Below are 20,784 nucleotides of genomic sequence, written 5' to 3' on the forward strand. Positions count from 1 at the left end.
TTTTAGAGCAAGGCTATAAATACTTCCTTGTTAGTCTTTTATTTAAATTTTTTAGTGTAATGTCTTGCAGGGGATTAGTAAAATTCATCTGATCCAATAATTTGAGCAGGTTTTCTACCCTCCTTCTCAGAAATACAACTTTCCATAAACAGTTTCACTTGTGTCTGTCTAATCACTCATTTTTATGTTTTCATGTGGAGCCGTTTATGTTGTAGCTTGTTTTTATTAGTTTTTTTATATGGGCTGTTTTGTGTTATTATTCCACTTGATGGAGTCAATTCATCCACCACATTCTTTATCTACTGTAGTTACTAGATTATTTTGCCTTTAACATCATTTGTGACAGGGAACACATCACCTCTGGGTGTTCGCTTCAGCTCTTTCCAGCAGCTCTGTTTTGTTCCTAAGTTGCTGGTAGGTTTCCACAGTCTCATGTCACATCTTTCATCTGATAATTTGCTTTGGTTTGGAGAAAGAGGCTCTTGCTGTGTATTTCAATTTTTTATTTTAATTTTCAATTCTCTCTGTATCTTGTTTTTCTTTTCACCAGTTTCCTTCTATCTGTTTCATGCATGATGCTCATTTTTCTCCCAGTGTTTCCTGTTACAGATGCCCTTGTCGTTCACGTGGCCATAATCCATTTTCATCCTAAACTACTCCTTACAAGCTTATGTTTTATGTGTATTTCTCTATTCTGTTCTCTCTAGCGATTCCCTTTCATTTTCCTGCAAGATCTTGTATCTTGCTGGAACATACATTTGCCCCACATTGGGGATAATGGTGATGACCATCCCCTTAGGTGGAGGACCAGCAGCTGTCACCCCCAGCACCCTCACTGTTCCCCACCCCTTCCTCACAGGGCCTGAGACTGAAATAGAAGAGAGACTTACTAAGAGACTGCAAACTAGACTAGTGGTTCCCAAGTGAAAGACTGCATCAGAATCCCACATGCATTTGTTTAAAATGCAGATTCCTGGGCCCAGCCCAGTTGAATTCTAATCTGTGGAATGGTGCCTGAATCTGCGTTAAATTTAACAATCTCTCCAGGTGATCTTTATGCACCCTAAAGCTGAACTGCTGGAGAAGATGGCCTTCCACAGATGGGAGCCGTATCCTGTTCCGAGAGCACAGAGGACTGGTCTGAAGTTGGGAATGACCATCTACACTGTTTCTGCAGACCCTGATACTTCCAGCAGGTATTACCTCTGCCTGAAGAAATGGCGACCAGAAGTCCCCTTCCAAAAATCACTGCCTTTAGGTGTCACAGCTGTGTCTCAGAGTTCCTCTCTAGAATTAAACCTTGGCTCCCATAAACGGTGTCCGCCATAGGAACACAATGTGCACCATTAAATGTGTGAGGGCAGATCTTTGAATGCGCCATAGCAGTAATCCACAAAATTCCCATTTCTAATTCAGAGAAACATTGGAGTCACTGGAGCCAGCCCTGGAGCCCCACCAGGTTTGCCGAGAGGCGCCATTTCATCAGAACCAGCAATAAAATCAACACCCCACCTCATTCTCCAGCCAATGAGAGGACTGGCTCTGCAAAGGAGGGGGAGCATTTGACATGGCTCTGTCTATTCCTACAAGATTGAGGGTCCTCCAAACACATTCTCCAATGCGTCACGGTATGGTGATTGTCTTAACATTGCCAAGACTACCTGTCACTGCTAGGGTCTGGAGAAAGGAGAAGGTAGATGCAGAGTAAAGAGTGCTAGGCTATGGCACAGAGCAGCAGACATTGCTTCCCACTGGAATGACTGGGGTAAAGAAACATCCTGAGAGTTGAGTGGACACCCAGGAGGTGGTGGGGCTTGAAGTGCTTACACCGTGAACCAAAGGCTGCAAGGTAGACTTCTTTGCGAAGGAGCTGGGGAAGGGGGAGAAATGGGACCAGCCTGAGCCCATCTCTCACAGCAGGGGACTTGTGACAAAACAGCAGCATTTGAATGCCTGCCAAGCAACATGAACCACTGGAGGGTTGGTATTAGACAGAGAGGCAGAGAGAACCAAGAGAAAGGGGGCTTCCACCTCCCGCTGCGCTACTGTGGACCTATCTGCAAATGAGAGGAAACTGTAACCAACCAAAATTGGGGCAAGTTCATGTGGTGACCATGAGAATGTGCCTCTCACGTCTCCAAGCAGGGGGCATAGTTGACCAATGGCCCCAGTTGCTTTGAAATCTATCACTGTTCCACAGCTTGCACCACAGCCAGTTTTCCCATAGGCTGCTCTCACCCAATGACTGGGTGTGTCAGGCGGAGTACATTTAGGCCCATCGTTGTGATATGCAGCACCCCCCTGGCAGGCACCTTTGGCTAGGGGACTCCCCAACAGCCTTGCTGAATTTTTCTTAGAAATGGACTGTTATCAAAGATGCCTCCTCCCAACCTTGCTTCCTGCCATCTCTCCTTCACTTGGGCTCAGACCTGCATCAGAGGCTGACAGCTCTCCAGCCTTCTCCAGTCCCCTCTCCACTTCCTCTCACAGCCCTTTCCTCTAATAAAATCCTTATTCCTATCTTGGTGTCCGCTTCTCAGAGTACCCAGACTAACACTGTGCTCTTTCAGGGGCAGTCTCAAAATGAGAGGTCTCTTCTGCCTCTCTCTTCCTCACCCCAACACTGGCGTGAACATGCAGAGAAGCAGGGACTTGGGCATGAGGGTAGGCCAGCCATCTACCAAACAAAAATTACACCGGAAGGAGTTCAATAGGCAAGGAAGACTTTATTCAAGACTATTGCAATCGGGGAGAGAAATTAAACTCAGCTCCAAATACAACGGGCACAAGTGGGGATTTCTAGACACCAGGTAGGATGAGGGACTGGATGGAAAATTACTAAGAGGAACTTGGTTAGATATCAAGAGTGGGGGAAGAGCAACTTGATTGGATATCAAAGGTGATGAGTAGGGGTGGGGGGAGATCCTTGATAAACCAGTTTAACGGGATTCTTTGCTAAAACTGGGCTTTGCAGGACAAGGACAAGCCAAAGATGACTCCTAGTTGAAAAGAGTGCTGAGAGGAACTTGACAAAAGTTAGGTCAAGGAGGGGGTCCTTGCCACAAACCAGACACTGGACCCACCAGGCTAGCCTGCCCCAGAGGGTTGGTGGGGAGGGCTTTGAATTGAATGTGAATTGAAGTTTAAAACAAACAGGACTGAGTCTGAACTGAACTGACACTGTTTTAATAACGGGTATCTACTGCAAAGTTAAAGAACTGGACTGTGATATTGTTCCTGGAGCCAGCTACCCAATGGGCAAAGCGTTGGTTAGAGCACAGCTGGTAGCACCACTGGACACAGCAGGCACTTGAAAAATGAGATTGAAGGAAAAACTGAGCACGGCCTGAGCATCTGCTCAGGAAAACCTTTCCCCCACGTGGCAGGCAGAATAATGGCGCACAAGTTCAATGACTGCTATGAGCTGCTGGGCACTGAGGTGGGGAGGTTTCAAGAGTCCCAAGGATGAGCCCCTGACTTGGAGGAGTGCGCCATCTAGTGGAGATACGTGAACACAGACCTAGACTGAAAGGTGAGCTTGCATGGCCTTCAGAGAAATCAGGTTTGGAGGGACAGGAAGTAGCCCAGCTGAAGGTTGCCCATGCCTCCAGCAGCACTTTCCCACAGACGCAGAAAACATTCAGCCTCCACAAAGGCTCCTGGGAATCAGCTATCCCTCAGCTCCTGGGAAGAAGGCTTGAATCCAGGAAGTAGCCAAACCATGAGGTTCAGATGGGCCTGGGCCGTTTGTGTAAAAGATGCAGCTTCACTTGCAGCCATGGGAACTCAACAAATGGAATCTAAAACTCTGAGCAACAGGAGACCTAAAGCCATGGGCTCAGCTGAGACAGGACACAGCAGACATGGGTTCCAGCACTGCGGCTCCCAGCTGGGCAGAGAAACCGAAGAGGGCTGGAATGCCCTTTACGTGGCACACCCCTGTGCATCTGGAACCCCATGGTTTGAAACACACCTTCATATTGAGGTTAGCAGCATATCCATGTAAATCTACATCAAATTTGGATTCCAAGCCGCAATTTGATTCTGATTCTTTAAATGAAGTAGAGACAACCACACGTTTCAATGGGTTGTTTGGATGACTAAATGAGATAATACAGTCAGTTCTGCTGGAATACTTGTTTTGAAAATGGGAATTTGGTCCAATGCAATTGATATAAGAAAATTTGATATCACACAAATTGCATATTTGATAATGCAACTCTTCCACGAGAGACACTAGGTGAATGCTGAAAACCACACCCAGCTGAACTGAGCTGCACAGGAACACACAAAACCCACATGCACACACCTCAAACATCCACCAGCTACCTCGGCACTCAGTGAGTTATGAGCTACGCCCATCCATACCTGGTGTTACTGCTGTCTGATTTCAGAACACCTCTCATTCCACTTCTTCGCAATAACTCACAAGTGGCAACCCTTCCAACGCCCACTTCCACAGTCAAATTTCAGGTCTGTTTCAAAGTAAATTGCCATATCTATTGTAGTATTTATGTATTTCTTAATCATTTGACATATGTAAAACTATGCTACCATTTTCACTGAGTAGTGAATGAATTTTTATGTGTCACTGACAAACTTTGTTATATGTCCCTAGCCCTATTTTTTCCATTTGCACAACTTTGCAGTGTTGTGATTTTTTTAGGAACTAGTCTATCATGTTAGAGCAGAACTGACTGCATATGTAAAACACGTACGCGCATGGTAAGCATTGAATAAATGTCAGCTGTTGTTGTTGTTAGTATGATAACAATTATTATGGAACTTCTGGTGCTTGAATAACACTTGCCATTATTTTTCCCAAGTTCTTTCTGAGTTATGAATTCACTGTTATCCTCATGCTTTTCATGTGGATTATTTTTCCAATTACACATTTTAAAAAAATGCAAATCCAGAGGTTAAGTAATTTGCCCAAGATTACACAAGCAAGTCCCAGCAAATAAAGGTCTGGTCCTTGCTTTCAAGTTTTTTAAGGAAAAAATAATACAGATATTACTTCTAAATTTACATCTAAATGTTGTAAAGCAAAGTGTCCATACGTAAGAGTGTGGCCATTCAGGAGGCAAAGGGGAGAGGAGGGAAGGCATTTATTCATGAAAGAATCCTTGAAGAAGTGAACCGGGAATTTGGAAAGAAAGTCGGCAGAAGGAAGAAAATCCCCGGCTGCAGACAAATCAGTGAATAGCAGGCGTCTCAAACTCAGAGGGCCACAGGGGCCACGCAAATAGCAGGTATGAGTGAAATGCTCCAGGTATAACCCTCAGGGAATGGGGGGGGGACAATGGTGCACTCAGGTCCCCCCACAAGGGTATCCTCTAGTGCACTCTGACCAATTAGTGCCACTCCTAAGGAGTGGATCCAACATCTGATTTTTAAGAGAAGCAGAAAATTCATATTTTCTGTGAAGTATCTAGGTTTTTTTTTTAAAAAAAAAGTTTAATTGTGGTCAGTTTTTAAACATCAGCAACTAACTGGAACATTATGGCCCATGGGCGGCCAGTAGTCAACCTCCAGGGAACTACAAGATGAAGCTCAGGGATGGGGCCCCAAGCAAAGAAATCTGAACACTGATGGACACAAAATATGTTATTTATTGTCAATTTCTGCAAAGACACATTTAAGCAACAAAATATACATTTGTTGACCTTTTAGAATTTGTTTTATACATTAACAAATACAATGTGCTACCATAGCAATAAATTAAATGTACACTATTTACATTACATAGGCAGTCAGGGTCTACAAATCACCTCAGGAAGAGGGAAAAAAGAAACTCACCATCACATGGGTCATTTCCAAGTTACACTTCTTAGGTTCTACCACACAGAGGAATCTCCTCACACTTAAATGTCAGCACTCCCGGCTGGAGTGTGGAAGAACGCCAGGACAGGGGGGAGTTGGCACACATGCGAAGGAGCGGGAAGGGGGGTTGACCCTTCCAAGCGGAAATGTCACAATATCAAAGACGATGGCATTTAAATTCCAGTCTTCCGGACAAAGAGCCTCTCCCCAGGGATGGTAAGGCACAGGACAGGGCCACTGCCCCAACGGCCTCTCACTAGGCGGGGCTCCACTGTCCTTGACCTTAGCAGGGCCTGTCTCCTTCCTCCCAAAGAGGCACATGGCTAAGCTGAAAGCAGGGCGACGTGGGGCTGGGGTGGGCAAGGGGCTGGTGGTAAAACAGACATCAGCGCTTGTAGAAGAATGCTCCAACCAGCCCCCCAGCAGGCTGCAGCGATCACCTTGACAAACTCCACTGACCCACCCTTGCCTTTGAGAAAGGGGTGGCTGGCGAGAGGCTGGGGGAGGAACCGGAGGGTCCCAAGCATGGCTAACTGGCCAGGACCCTGCTGGCCACCTGCAGCCGTAAGATCGACCTGAATCCCAGCCATTCCCCCACAACAGACCTGTCTCTGTTGACTCCGAATTGAATGAAAAAGGTAGTGTTTGCGTCGGCACCTTGAACAGTCAGGGTAAGAAACTGAAACAGGCTCTTGTCCCACCTCATCGCTTGAGTCTACATTTTTACTAACCTAACCACCCTTGTTGAAGGATCTAGGAAAACCAAAGAGTTTTCTTTTACACTTTTTAACTTGAAAAGGGGAAACCCAGGGTTGGTTAACTGCATCTCTGCCCTGGCCTCTATCCCCTATAGACCAGAGTGGAAGCGCCCACAGCCCTGAGGCACAACCCACTGACATCTCTTTCCCTCCTCATTTCCTTTGCCCAAGCCGCATCCGAAACCGCAGGGCCCTCAGTAAGAAATCCGAGAGAATATCCGACCTGATGAAAAGAAGAGAAACTGAGGCCCCACCAGCACCCTGACTGCTGACCTCTCCCTGTCAGTGCCAAGACACCAGCTAACTGGCTTCCACAAAACTCAGGTCCCAAGAAATGCAGCCATTTGTTTAACCAACCATGTCGGTGGTGCCAAAGCAAGGGCCCTGGGTTGTGGGTTCTAATGCCAGCTTTGCCACCAGTTGGTTATGTGACCTCAAGCAAGTTGTTGTCCCCTCACTGGAGCAGAGATTTCTCATCTGGGAGATGACGTGGTTGGATTAGATGCTCAAAGGGGCCCAGAAGGCCCGGTGTCAAGGCTGGACCACAAAATGCTTTTCAAGAAATACCATGTTCCACTGATCAGTGTGGACAGAAACTCTAGCTGTGGCCTTCTATCTCAAGCTCTTTCTGCATCTGTATTCAAGCATCAAGCGAGCAGAAGCATCTGAGTGCCCTAGAGGATGACAAATATAGTTTCTTCCGTGAGTCAGGCAGTTCCCAGAGCCAGAGACGTGTCCAGTAAACACTTCTCCTGTGTCCAGATAACGTGCAGGACGCCTCAAACACCAGCATGAGCACCAAATACCAGGATGAGTCTAGTCACAAGGACCGATGAAGCGTGAGCAAATCCTTGAGCCCCAAGACTGGGCACAGCGATAAAAGGAAAGACATTTAGGGCCAGAGAAGATGCAAAGGGAGTGTGGAGGAAGCAGCATCCAGGAACGCTAGCTGCCTGTCCCCAGGGCCCCCAAGGGTGAGGGGAGACTGCTCAGTGCTATTCAGCCCTGGGACCTCACGGGGACAGGTCAGGTACACTGTGGAAGCCACAGCATGGACTTCCTAGAGATGGTGACACAGGACCCAGAGGGAGGGACATTTCAGATCCTGCCCAGAGTACCCCCATGAGTAAACAGAAGGTAGACACCACCTCTCAGGGCTGCTTCTTAGGGCACAAGCCTGCACCTTTCGGTTTCCCTGGCCATATCCAGCCATCCTGGCCACTGGCTCACAGGCAGGAGCAGAGCCTCCCAGGAGGTGGGGGCTGCAGGGAGAGCGACCAGAGCAGCAGGGGGAGATCGGGATGAGGTCCCCAAGTAGGATAGAGTGGGGGTAACCTGGAAACCCCAGGGGGCCCCCAGAGCACAACACAACACAGCACAACCACTAAGCAGCTGTAAATACCAGCTCCCCAGAGAAGCAAGCCAGAGCCCTGGAATTGTTTTTACAAAAACACAGTTTGACCTTCCAAGTTCCTTCAGAAACCCAGCCAACAGGACGCTGCCAGGATCCGTGGGCCTCATTCCAGCCATGGGTGCTGCTCTAGAGATTTTTCATAAAAGCTAAACAGACATTTGTTGACTTTCTAACTAGAATAAATTTTACTGGACTAGTACGTTAAGTAAACACATTTCCCAAAGAGTGTGAGGGGAGAGGTCCACCGGCCTGCAAATAGGATTCCACAACGTCCAGGTGAGTGGGGAATGAAGGATCGAGGTTTTGCTCTCATGGCAAAAGCAAAAGGGAAATTGTCACATCAGCCAAAAACAAGCATAATGTTTATGTGCCTTGGCTTGGGAATAGACCCAGCTCCCAATGCAAATAAAGCATTGGTTTGGAAATCCTTGTCGTTTGCTCAGTAAAGCAGGGGCCCAACCAGCGTCACCTTGGCAGCCCGCTGTCATGGAGGCCCCATATGCACTTGACGCTGCCGCACCTTCAGACTTGATATTTTCCTTGGAGGACGCCCTGCCTTGAACCCCACCAGGGCCCATCAGCAGAAACGCCCTGCAGACTCGGATGGGTGAAAAGCGAGGAGCAGGTTGCTGCTCAGAGGCGAGCTGGCTCATCCCAGCGAAGGTGGCCCGGCCAAGGGTGCAGGCAGCAGTCTGCAGTCTGAGCTGCACCCCACTGGGGCCCAGATTACAGGAATCCCACCAGTGTAACAACTGCCCGTGGACTCACAGTTGGAGAGGGGAAGAGGAGGACTGGGGGACCAAGCCTTGATACAGCCAAAGGGCACACCCCCAGGCAGCACTGGGCCCCCCACAGACGCCAGGAACATAAAATGCAGGACACTGCTCCTTCACCACAGCCAAGGTCTCCACCCACACATGGGCCTGACCAAACCTGACAAGCCATCCCCACCTCACGTCTCCGGCTCTCACCTAAGAGGTAGGCTCAAGGCACGCTCCCACGAACCTCCACAGCCAGCAGAGACCTGGACCCCGGCCTAGCCCTCGGGTCTGAGGTTTTCCTCAGCCAAGGCCCCAGCGCTCATTGGCTTGCTCTCCAAGAATTCCTTCTCACTCCCATCTGCCCATCCCTTCATGGGAAAAACATCTGCTCAAAGGGGAGAGACTGACACAGGGCTGGTCCCACAGTGACCACAATCAGGAGCCTGTGGAAAATCAGGCCGTCAAGGAAGAGAGGGGCACCCACTCCCACACACACCCAGCTCTGTCTCAACTCCAACCACTGGGCCGCTCAAGACACACTGGCGGCAGGCACAGATGCTGCCTGTGGCCCGAGGTCAGCAAATGGGTACACAGTTCCTAGCACAGAAGCAAACGGATGTCTGGGACCTCCCGAGATAGGAGCAACAGAGCTGATTTCTGTCAGGGCAACTTCGAGGAGCTACACATTTTGGCTTCTGGAAAAGTGCTTCCTCCACTACCACTAAACTCAGTCGTTGTGCCTGCCACCTCCAGGATACAGCACTGTCCCTTCCCGGGCGCAGCCCTGCTGCCAGCCTCTGCTCCCCACCTCACCACTCTCTCTGCCTCTCCGGTCTCTGAGTCACCAGTACCCAGATCCCCCCTTACCCAACTCTTGCCTCTGCAGACAAAACAAGATGACAAATGACCCAGACACATAGCAAATTGGGTGGTCAGGAGCAGGGGAGCCTGGAGGCAGGAGGCCTGGACCAGAGATGGGGAGGGGCTGGCAGGGTGTCTTGGCGAAGAGGCAGGCAGGGCTGTGGCCAGGTCTGGACACTGAGACAGACAGCTGGTCTGATGGGCAGGTGGCCAGTGGGGCAGCAGGCCTGTGACAGTCAGAGTAGTGGACGACACCCCCAAATGCTGGAATAGGAGCCTTCTCCGAGACAGAATCAGAGCTTCCCTGGAGGAGACAAAGAGGAAGAAGATGATAACCAAACAGTGGGTGAAGGGAGGAAGGGAGAACCCATGTGTCCACAGCCAAAGCCCACTGAAGATGCTTAGGACAGGAGAGTGCCAAATACAAGGGTACCAGACTGTCTACAGCCTGAGAAGCTGGGCATAAATGTGAATTTCGTGAACTGAGGCAACTGAAGTACAGGATGAGAGTTGGAAGTCATGTCAGCATTCCCATTTTCTCTTCTGGTTTTTTTCATAGATCAGGTATTTATAAAATGGGCTTAGCTTTGCCCTTCCCCTTGAATCCAACTGCGACTCACACCCCTGAGCCTCGTGGCAGGGTGGAAATTCAGATGGGTCTCTAGTAACTTCACTAGCAGGAGTTCAGGCCTTGAGGTGAGCTGGACCCGTGCTCCCTGCTCTGCTGAGAACCACAAGCTCCGCTGGCTGAGGCTGGAGCAGGGGTCCTCCCTCGGGTCTTCCCGCACAATGTGTAGGGGGTAAGGCATGTCTGGATGTGCAGGGAGGACACATCTCGGCCCAGAGCCTGGCCAAAAACACAAGGAGGGAAAGGCTGGCTGGAGCAGAGAGGCGAGGGGGCAAACTGAGGGCTCCCTACTCCAGGGGAGGAAGGTGGGCTCCAGGCCCCTGCCCCTCAACCAGACTCCCCTGGGGCAGGCAGATGGCCTCAGTGAGTCTGGGCAATCCTTTAGGACAACGCTTCCCATCCACACCTGAGGCCACTGGCCTTCTTCCCCATCATAGGCTTCGGAAGAGGCGACTGACCCTCCCCAGCTGTCAGGGAATCTCTGGCCATTCTCAGGTTATCAGATCATGTGGCCAGAGCAGGAGAAACACTTGACCCACCTTTGACAGGCGAAGGACTCCTCTTCTATATTAGTGACCCTGTTTCAAGAAAAATCCATATAAGCGTCTTATAAAACTAGACGACAGAATCCCCACCGACTGCAGCTTCTGTGCACTCAGCTCTCAGCTCTCCAGTGAGCTCAGGAAGGGACCGGAAGCCCCCAGAGCCAACAGTCCAGAGCTCACACCTGTGTGTGTCCCAGGATGTGCCTCCAACACAGGACGTGTGGCAGAAGTGGCCGGCGACCCCCCAGACTGACTGCACTATGTGGGGGCCCACAGCATCCCCCCAGATCTGACCAGAGCTTTCCTTCCCCTGGTGGGATGTGCCCCCAGGAGGGAAGTCTGGCTTTTGGAAGAGGCTGGAATGTTGGGTGCAGGAGGCTCCCCCTGCCACCTCCCTACCCCTAGTCCTTACCGCACTGGAGCTGGCATGACTGAGCTTATCAAAGCGGAATTTCAGGTTTGACCTCGGGGAGTTTCTGCTTTTGGCATCTAGGAAAAAGAGGAATGCCCATGAAGAGAGGGTGGAACTAGAGAGGTCACTGTGGAGGAACCTGACAGGGAGGCCAGGAAACGGGGGCCTCGTCCCCTCCACTTCGCACGAGAGCCAACTCTTACATTTTTAGAAATGTTGTGAGCTGGTTGATATACACATTTTTAAATTAAATTATGTAAACTTATAATTAAATAAATGATTTTCCTCAAGAGTACTAAACACTCAAAAGTCATCACTTCCTCATTAGTTCACTACATTCTACTATTATCTATTCTCTTAAAGTTATTGGTGTTTATTGTATCTGTCTGGTAGTTCTTCCCAACTCCACGTCACATTGGTAGCTACAGATCAGCCAAAGTAGGAGTATTAAGGCCACAGAAATCAGCAAACACTACAAATCAGAGCTTCATTTATTGTTTCGTTGTCTAGACTTAAGAAATTAACGGAGAAAATATTCACAGTATAGGCTAAACTTGAAACTGTGTTGTATCTATAGCGATTACACTGTGAACAGCACAAAAATAACTGATTAAATATTCTTCCAATATTTGAAAACTATTGTCTGATTCTGCAAAGAAGTTGCTTGTGTCACTGACAGAATAATATCAATCACCATTGAGGTCAGAGGAACACTTGTTTGTAATTTGCAACCTAAGTTGTCTACAAATGCAAAGGTTAGGCACATATCGATAAAAGTGTCTGTAAGCATCAGTTGGCTATGTGGGATTTATAGGGAAGAATATTGTATATTTTACCATTATTTATAAATTGTATTTCAGGTCCTTTACATCAGTAAAATTTACAGTAAACATAAACGTGTGTGTGTGTGTGTGTGTGTGTGTGTGTGTGTGTGTGTGGCAAGAGAGCCCGTTGTTAGATATTTACCAGCACACCATGGACAGGGGACCACTTGGTTTTCTGGTTCTCCTCTGACCCGGGGAGGGAGCCGACAGCTCAGTACCCTCCAGCTGGAGGCCGCTGACTTACTCGTGCTTCCGTCAAGCAGCCCCACCCAGCACCAGGAGCACCTCTCCGCCACTCCCCTCTCAGGGCCCCAGGGAATCCAGGTGTGAAATGACGGATGGTGGATGGTGGGAGCATCTGAGATCATGGAAGACGGATGTCAGGCCCTTCCAGGCCACCTCCCTCCCCTTAACCCTGTCTCTTCCCAGATGCCACTGGACAGCCTAAAACAGGTTTCCAGGTCTCCACAGGGCAGGGATGGTCCAGTGGGTCCCAGGAAAACTTCCATGGGGCTGAGGGTGAGAGGTAGCGGCCGCTCAGCATTAAATACTATGGGGGGGGGCCACGGCGGATGCAGTAAGCACCAGGCAGGAGTTACCAGGCCCATCCCAGGTCCCCTTCTTCTCCGGGTGACCTTCAGCAAGTCGCAGACACTCTCTACACCTCCCTTTACTCAAAACCTTATTTATTTTGAAATTTATTTAATACCAAGTAGGAGCCGAGCTTGGTTATGGATTCGTTCATTCATTTCTTCAATAGTTAACTAAGCCTTATTTTTTTAATCATGGAATCTGTATGACTATCCCCACTTTATAGATGAGGAAACTGAGGCTCAGAAAGGTCGGCCTGTCCAGGTAGCCAGGATGAGGACCCAGTTCCACAGCTACCCGGCCAAAGGGAACCGAGCAAGAGGACGCACCTGAACTGGCCCTGGCTATGTCTCCATCATTTAGATCAGAGTTTCCTACCCTCAACCTATTGACATTTGGGCCAGATAATTGTTTGCTGTGGGGGCAGCTCTGCACATTGTAGGATGTTTAGCAGCATCCTGGACCTCTGCCCGCTAGATGCCAGCAGCACCCTCCTCCCACAGTCGAGAAAATCAAAAGGACATTTTGCCAAATGTGCCCTGGGGAGCAAGATCGCTCCCAGGTGAGAGCTACAGATTATACGATCGTTCTATTCCGGTTATTTAACAAACACTTAGGTTGACAGTTGTAAGTTTCTTACAAGCATAAGCTCATTTAATCTTCCCACAACCAACCATGAGGGAGAAACGATTCCCCTCCCAACATTTTTTGCTTGGGGAAACTGAGGCACAGAAAGGCTCAGTAACCTGTCCAATGTCACACCGCTAATAAGTCGGGGATCCAGGATTAGGACGCAGGCTCCAGAGTCCTGTGCGTGCCCTACACGGGGCTGCCCTCCCCGAGGGCGAGACCGAGGCTCTGATTTCTAGGCACCCACAGTGCTCAGCAGTACCTACCGTACACATCCATCTGGATGCCCCTCAGGTGCCAACGCTTCACCCTCTCCCCAGAGCCAGTTATTACTACTCTGCCCAACTGCAGGGATCGCAGAACCCCAAGAGGCCCACGCTCCTTGCTCTCCCTGAACCCACACTACTGAGCCCGAAAGATTTTACCTCCTTGGCAGCTCTTGAATCCACGTGCTTCTCCCATTGCTCCAGACACCCCTAGGTCCATGGCCTGTCACCCCTCACCGCTCACTGGGACCCCGCACTGATCTCACTCCCTGTACCTGCTCCCCACCAACCTCTTCTACTCAGCCAGCTGCCGCCACCAAAATAGCCCTTCTCAACTGCTGACGATGCTTCTCTACTTAAAAACCTTCCAAGACTTACGACCCTCCAGTGGCTTCACCACGGTCTCCGTGGTGGCCTCAGCCTGGTGTTCCAACTGCTGTCTCCTCTCTCACCCACCCCCTCCACGAACTTCAGCCACACTGACGCATGTGCGGTTCCAGAACACAGTCTCTTGATTCCCTCCAGGCTTTTGCTTCATGTGCTGTCCCCTCTACCTGCAAAACTCTCACCACCTCGTATCCTCGTATATTCAGGACCATCACTGTGGCAGGGCGGCCCTGAGTCAGTGACGGGGTCAGTGGAAAGAGCCTCACCTTTCGACTCACACAATCCCAATTCCTCCAGAAAAAAATCACTGAACTCTCTGAGCCTCAGTTTCCCCATGAGTAAGGAGAGAACAAAAACACAGGCCTCTTAAGGTTGATGAACAGATACCATGAGCTAACAGAGCTCAAGGGCCTCTCGCTTTGGAGTTGGGGTGGAAACGGGCCAGTTTAGTACACCTGGGGCACAAGCCCCACGAGCAATTGTCAGGGCACAGCTCCAGCGCCTGCCTGTGGTCACGTGGACACACCACCAGATGCCACCGACCTGTAGGACTCCGGCTCATGATGATGGGGGTGGCGGCTGCTGCCAGGCTGGGGCTCTCGCTGCTTGGGGACGGGCTGTAGACAAACACCTCCTGCTTGAAGGGTGAGGTTGTGGACGGCTGGCTGCTCTGGGGAGAGAGGCCGGGTGAGTGAGACCAGCCCCACCCCCGGCAGCCCCCAGAGTGGCTGGCACCTCGGCAGACCCCGCACAGCACCTGCCCTCCACTCCCCACTTGGACACACTCTTTCCTTCTGCTGCCTCCAACTCTCCCCTCCACCCCCCAGGAAGTGCCCCCGACCCAGCCCCTTGAAGCACTGACCCCTCTCCTCTCCAGCCAGGAAGCCCATGGCAGGGGCACCACTCCGCCTGGCCTCTGACCCTTTGCTCCTGCTCCTATGTCACGCCAGGGCAACCCCAGAAAGCCCTGCTCCCAGAGGGTGGAGTTTCCACACTTCCCCTTTATGTGCAGAGCCTGGATGGGGCTGTGCCCACAGTAGCTATTTTAATACACAGAGCGGGTGTCTGGCTGGGCCCAGGGTGCCCTCCCCACTCCCCAGCGTTGGCCAGGGCCACACCTACCCCACTGTCACACTCCTCCAAGGCCTCGCCCTCCCCGGCCGCGCTGCTGAAGCTGCTGGTGCTGGAGGAGGAGCGGGAGATATTGGCCCGGCCATTCTCCTTCCACTTGATGAAGGGCCTGGAGGGAACAGGGAGGCAGGCCCTGCTCACACGCCGGGGCCGAGGGCAGGGCAGGGCGGCCTCACAGAGATTGAGCTTGCCCGCCAGCAGCCCCATCACCCTGCCTGTTGGCTTTTGTGTTCCAGGGAGTTCCCGCAGCAAAAGGTGCCCGGAGCGGAGATACAGCCCAGAACGCCAAGTGGCTAAAGCTATCCCTTCCCCCACCTTCACTCTTACTTCTCCTTGTTGGGGCAGATTTCCGGAGAGCTGGGATTCGATGAGGTCTCAGACTTTATCTCCTGAGAAGAGTGCCCACCATCCGGGGTCTTGGGGTTGCTGGATGCACTGTCACTGAGGAAATGAGGATGAAGAGGAATGAGGCCAGGGGGCCGGTCTCCAACTCCCACCTGAGCCCCAGGCCTGAGACAAAGCCCCTAGCAGCTCTCAGTACCATGGGGGCCTGTGGGGTCACAGCGCCCCCTGTCAGAGCACAGCCACCAGAACCTCCATTCCACCCAAGCCCCCCTCAGAGACTGCAGGCGCAGACAACAGGGTTTTGTGCTTTGCAAGGGTTACTCAAGGTTCCTGAGTGACAGTCAACAGCTACTAGACAGGAGTCCTGGCTCGATGCCCCCATGCCCAAATCCACCCCCCACCCAAGCAGGCAAACCCTGGCAGAGCTCTAGGTCAAGAGCAGGCTACAGAGGGAATAGAGTGGGGTCTAGAAAATCTACCGCCACAGCCAGAAAACAACAGTGTACATGTACTCCTCGGGGTGCTGCCAGGGCCACCGCTGCATAACTCTAGGGAGCCCCCTCACACAGACTACAAAATGAGCTCCCTGGATGCATGTGCCGAGGCAGCCCTGAGTGCTGGGAAGGGCATCTGGGTAAATGGGCTACTCCCAGCCCAGGGCCCAAGGGTCTTCTTCTGCTACAGTTTAACAAAGACCATGTACCGCTGCCCACTATTTGCCCTGTGCCCACTGTTGAGGACATAATGGCCCTGTCCTCAAGGCACTTTTATCTTTTAACAGCTTTATGGAAATATAAGCCACATACCATTCACCCATTTAAATGTACAGTTCAGTGGTTTTTAGTATATTCATAACCATCACCACAATCTAATTTTAGAACATTTTTATCCCCCCTAAAAGAAACCCCAGACCCATTCACAATCACTCCTGAATCCTCCCGCTCCTGGCCCCTGGCAACCACTAATATATTTTCTATCTCTATGGACTTGCCTACTTTGGACTTTCACATAAATGGAATCATACAACATGGTGTAGTCTTTTCATGAGTCGCTTCTTTCACTTAGCAGTGTTCTAAAGATTCCTCTATGCTGTAGCATATATCAGTACGTCACTCCTTTGTATTGCAAGATAGTATTCCATTTTATGAATATACCACATTTTATTTACCCATTCATCGAGTGATGGGCATTTGGATCATTTCCACTTTGGGTTATTACAAATGCTGCTGCTATGAACATCTGTATGCCAGTTTTTATGCAGACATATGTGTTCTTTCTCTTGGATATACAGGAGTGGAAGTGCTGGGTCATGTGGTAACTCCATGTTTAACCCCCTGAGGAACTGTTCGCCAGACTGTTTTCCAAAGGAGCTGCACTAGTTTACATTCCTACCAACAATGCATGAGGGTTCCAGTTTCTCCACATCCTTGCCAACACTTGTTGTTATCTGTCCTTTTAATTACAGTCATCCTAGAGGCATGAAGTACCTCCATGCCCTTTTAACGAGGTCACTAATGAGTTCCTAATTGTCAACCCAAGCAGGGGTTCAGGTCATTGTGCTGGACTTCTCTGCATGTCTGACCCTCCCACCTGGAATGTCGCCTCTCCAAGCTCTCCCCGTCCTTGCTCTCCTTCCTTCCCAGGCTTCTTCACTGGCTCTTCCTTTCTCCACGTGCCCTTAAATGCTGGTGTTCCCCAGGCATTCTACACACACCCCTGGCTGGTTGTACTCACTGACCTGTCTTTACCCACCCTCTCCACCCCTGGGACTCCCACCTCCTGCAATTCTGACCACTCAGAAATCGAGGCTTCTCTACTGAGTGACCCACAGGACTCACTCACATGTCCACGCTCCAAACAGAGCTTTTTATCCTCTTCCAAAAACCTGCCCCTCATCCTGCATGCCCAAGCTCAGGGACTGGTGCCCCCATCCAGGGCGACAGGCAGACAGGTTGGAAACTGGGAAGTCAACCTGAATGCCTCCCTTTCCCTCACGTGACCATAAGCTTCTGGAAGGCAGGTTTGTGTCTTCTGTAGCTCTTGTCTGAGCACTGAGCCCACCACATGGCAGACGCTCAAGAAATGCTGCTTGCTAAATTAAACAACAAATGGGCTCACTGGTTGAAGAGTCAGAGAGACAACAAGAACAGGTGAAGTATGATACAAGTATTGCTAAAAAAAAAAAAAAAAAAAAAAATCATTCTAGAAGCCCAAAGGAAGAAGGTTCAATTAACTCTGCCTGGCAGAATCAGGGAAGGCTTCCATAAGAGGGGACATACAAGTGAGTTTTGAAAATGGAAGCAAAGAAAGAGAAAAATCTAGTTTGGGTCCAAATGCAACAAGAACAACTTTGGAAGTCCAGTGCAGAGACGGCCAAAGTTGCCTTGGTGGATAGAGAGCTGAGTGAGAAACAGGGGCCTGAGGTGTGGGCCAGGTTGGAAGGAAGCCATAGCCCTCCCCGAAGTGGCCATCCTACAGCTTTTGTGGTGGAGGAAACTGACGAACCCCACACTGGACAGTTACCATCGTGCCCGGCTGTCCCCTTGGCCTTCAGAGCCCGTGTGCAGACGGGGGAAGAGCCCCGACCGTCGCTTGATGGGGCTCCGTGACTGGTTCTTCGCTGTTGCCGCCGCCACTGGAGGCTGCCAATGAAATCACCAAAATGAGTGTTCACACCACAAACCCAGATCTCCTCCTCATCATCCCCTTTCCTGTCCACAAATAGCCCCCACAACCTTCTAACTGGCCTGGAAGAGATGCCAGGAAATAGCAAGACAGCCAGTAAGGTTGGGATCTGTGTAACAGGAGCTGAGACCCGAGGCTCAAGCCACTTGCAGCCCATTTTCCTGTCTTCTTAAGCCAGATGCTAAGGCCCCGGGTAACAGTCCACCGAAGTCCAGAATCCTTGGAGGAACATGGGGTCAGGACCACTCTAAGGAGAGCCCCACATTTTGAGAAGGACAGGGTTTTCTTCTTTTTCTTTCTTTCTTTTTTTAAAATAGCAGGATACCCACCATGCTACTAATGATTAGTATTATAAATCATCTTGCATAATTCACGTAATTTACCAGATATTTTCACTGCTCTTATCTTGTTGCTCCCAGAAGGTCTGTGAAGGGATTCAGGGGCTCACAGATGGAGAACCACAAAGCTGAGAGAGCCCTGGACGTGACCTGGTTCAACCTCTGGCTTTACTGGTAAGGAAACTAAGGAGAGGAGGGGATTTGGCCGAGGTCATAGCAAATCACCAGCAGGATGAGCACAAGAACCCAGCACCCCTGACTCTCCATCCATTCCTTGCAAATAAGTGAGTCCAAGCCGGGTGTCACGGTAACAAGACAGAAGGAGAGCAGCCGAGCCAGGGCCACGCGCACGCACAGGCAGGGGCGGCGGCCAAGAATGAGGTTCTGCTTCAGCCACACGCGGGAAAGAGGGAGGGTGGGAGACTGAGCGGGGGAGATGGGAGCCTGCAGCCAATCTTCAGATCCTGCCACATCTCTAACCCAGGCCCCAACTTCTGCCATTCACGTGCTGTGCAACCCTAGGCGAGTGGCAAAACTCCCTGGGCCTTTCTCCTCATCCACAGATTGGAGGTAACTGCCCTGCCCTGCTCCCTTCACAGACCTGCTGGGAGCAACAAGATAAGAGCAATGAAAATACCTGGTAAATTACGTGAACTATGCAGGATGATTTATAATACTAATCATTAGTATCATGGTGGGTATCCTGCTATTTTAAAAAAAGAAAGAAAAAGAAGAAAACCCTAACCTACACGAATTCAAAGCCACTTTGCTTTATAAAAGGCCCAATTATGTGGCTCTTTCATCCGGCCTGGCCCTGGTGCAAGCTGACCAGACCCAAACCCACAGACCTGCCAGGCTCTTTCCTTGGAGGATACACAGTGACTAAGGGCGAAGCCTTGAGGTCAGTGCAACCTGCACCCAAACCCCAGCTCTTCGGCTTAGCCAGGTGCCCTGTAGCAAGTTCCTTAACCCCTCTTAGCCTCCTTCTCGTCAAATGTAAAGTGGAGGACACATCAGGACCTACCTTAGAGCGCTGTTATGGGGATCGGATGAGATAATGCCCAGGCATTACTTAGCTCAGTGCCTAGCACACAGCATTCAGGGGCGGCTACTGTTATCACTGATAATAACAAAGCAAGGACACCCCTCTCACAGTCATGGGTCCCAAGCTGCTGGGCAGAGAAACATACCCCAGGACCATCTCACAGGGTTGGCCCCAAGGGGAAACCCAGAGAACAGGACAACAGAAGGCTTCCAGTCTGGGCCGGTCCCAGGTGCTGCCTGGAACGGAGGCTCCACTTCAGAGGGCAGGGCCTGGGGTCACCCTCATGCAGCCTTAGTTTCCCTCTGTCATCTAGCTCACCCTCTTCTACTCGCCTGGCCCAAGGCTGGGTGAACACACCCCTCCCCCACAGAGACCTGGGGGACCCCAGTGTCCGTGGGCACTCACCGAGAAGGTGGTCTTGGTGACCTCCGTGCTGTTGTGGGAGATGCCCCCGCTGAGGCTGCCGGGGAGGCCCCCGCCGTGAGGCTTCTTCTGGCTGCTCACCATGGTCTCCATGGAGTGGCTGCGCACGCGAATGGCCCTCTGTGGGGACAGCAGGTGACAGGGGCCTGAGAGCTGGAGCCAGGCCTGTGCAATGACCCCACCTTCTTGGCTGGGTGTGCAGACACAGCCCTCAACACGTGTGCACGCTCACGTTCTCTCTCTCTCTGTCTCTGTCTCTCTCTCTCCCCTTGGTGGCCCTACACTAATCACTACAATATGCACAAGATTTTCACATGCTGCGGGCATAGGTGGCTCTTTGCTGGCAGAGGCTAGAGAGGACACCGGCCAGGGAGAGTCTGAGGGGTCAGTGCCCCAGGTCCCCTGCGAGGTGGACAAAGGCTGTTAGCCCACCTTACAGGGAAGGAAAGTGAGGCTTAGACAGCTCACCCAACCTGTGTGGCCCCGGTCTAGTTACCAACCTCTCTGAGATGCAGCTTCCTCACCTGTAAATTGGAAACGACATGATCCAAGCAGGATCGCAGGGGGATCAGACACAAGTGCCTGACCCCAAATTGATGGGGGTTTTTTTCATTTTGTTTTTTTTGGCAGAAAGCTAAGCATCCCTCTGTATTTAAACACTGGGTATCCCTTCTGTTGCCACCCCAAAGAGTGCCTTGTACAACTTGGAATATGTCTGCTACTGGGGAACCATGAGAGGGGCTCTTTCTCACTGTGCTCTGAGCCACCACTCACACTCGCAGGGGCTAAAACGTCATCCATGCGAGCCTGCCGCCCGGTGCAGCTGCCCAAACAGGACACGTACGCTCGGACTTGAAGTGCGGGATCTCGGAGGGCCCAGAGCTGCCCAGGCCACACAGAGCCCTGTGCCCATTTTG

At 50.9% G+C, this 20,784-nt stretch overlaps 2 protein-coding genes across 16 annotated transcripts in view; one reads left to right on the forward strand and one right to left on the reverse strand.

Annotated features, from left to right (window-relative positions):
- The window catches only part of LOC109439143 (olfactory receptor 1G1), a 42,963-nt gene extending 35,546 nt beyond the window's left edge, over positions 1–7,417 (forward strand). The window contains exon 3 of the mRNA XM_074320417.1: positions 7,344–7,417. Within this exon, the coding sequence (XP_074176518.1) occupies positions 7,344–7,417 (74 nt within the window). The remainder of the gene's footprint in view (positions 1–7,343) is intronic.
- Positions 5,593–20,784, reverse strand: part of RAP1GAP2 (RAP1 GTPase activating protein 2) — a 206,957-nt gene continuing 191,765 nt past the window's right edge. For 14 of the 15 annotated variants that reach the window (XM_019755481.2, XM_019755478.2, XM_019755488.2 and 11 more), the window contains 8 exons: positions 19,850–19,987; positions 17,900–18,018; positions 15,359–15,472; positions 15,023–15,140; positions 14,444–14,570; positions 11,203–11,279; positions 10,785–10,823; positions 5,593–9,921 (listed from right to left, as the gene is read on the reverse strand). In XM_019755481.2, coding sequence (XP_019611040.2) covers positions 10,815–10,823; positions 11,203–11,279; positions 14,444–14,570; positions 15,023–15,140; positions 15,359–15,472; positions 17,900–18,018; positions 19,850–19,987 — 702 coding nt within the window. In that variant the 3' untranslated portion in view covers positions 5,593–9,921; positions 10,785–10,814. The remainder of the gene's footprint in view (positions 9,922–10,784; positions 10,824–11,202; positions 11,280–14,443; positions 14,571–15,022; positions 15,141–15,358; positions 15,473–17,899; positions 18,019–19,849; positions 19,988–20,784) is intronic. The other variant, XR_002139499.2, reaches the window with a different exon arrangement.

Source organism: Rhinolophus sinicus, linkage group LG15 (genome assembly GCF_036562045.2).
Source record: "Rhinolophus sinicus isolate RSC01 linkage group LG15, ASM3656204v1, whole genome shotgun sequence".
Classification (NCBI taxonomy): Eukaryota; Metazoa; Chordata; class Mammalia; order Chiroptera; family Rhinolophidae; genus Rhinolophus; species Rhinolophus sinicus.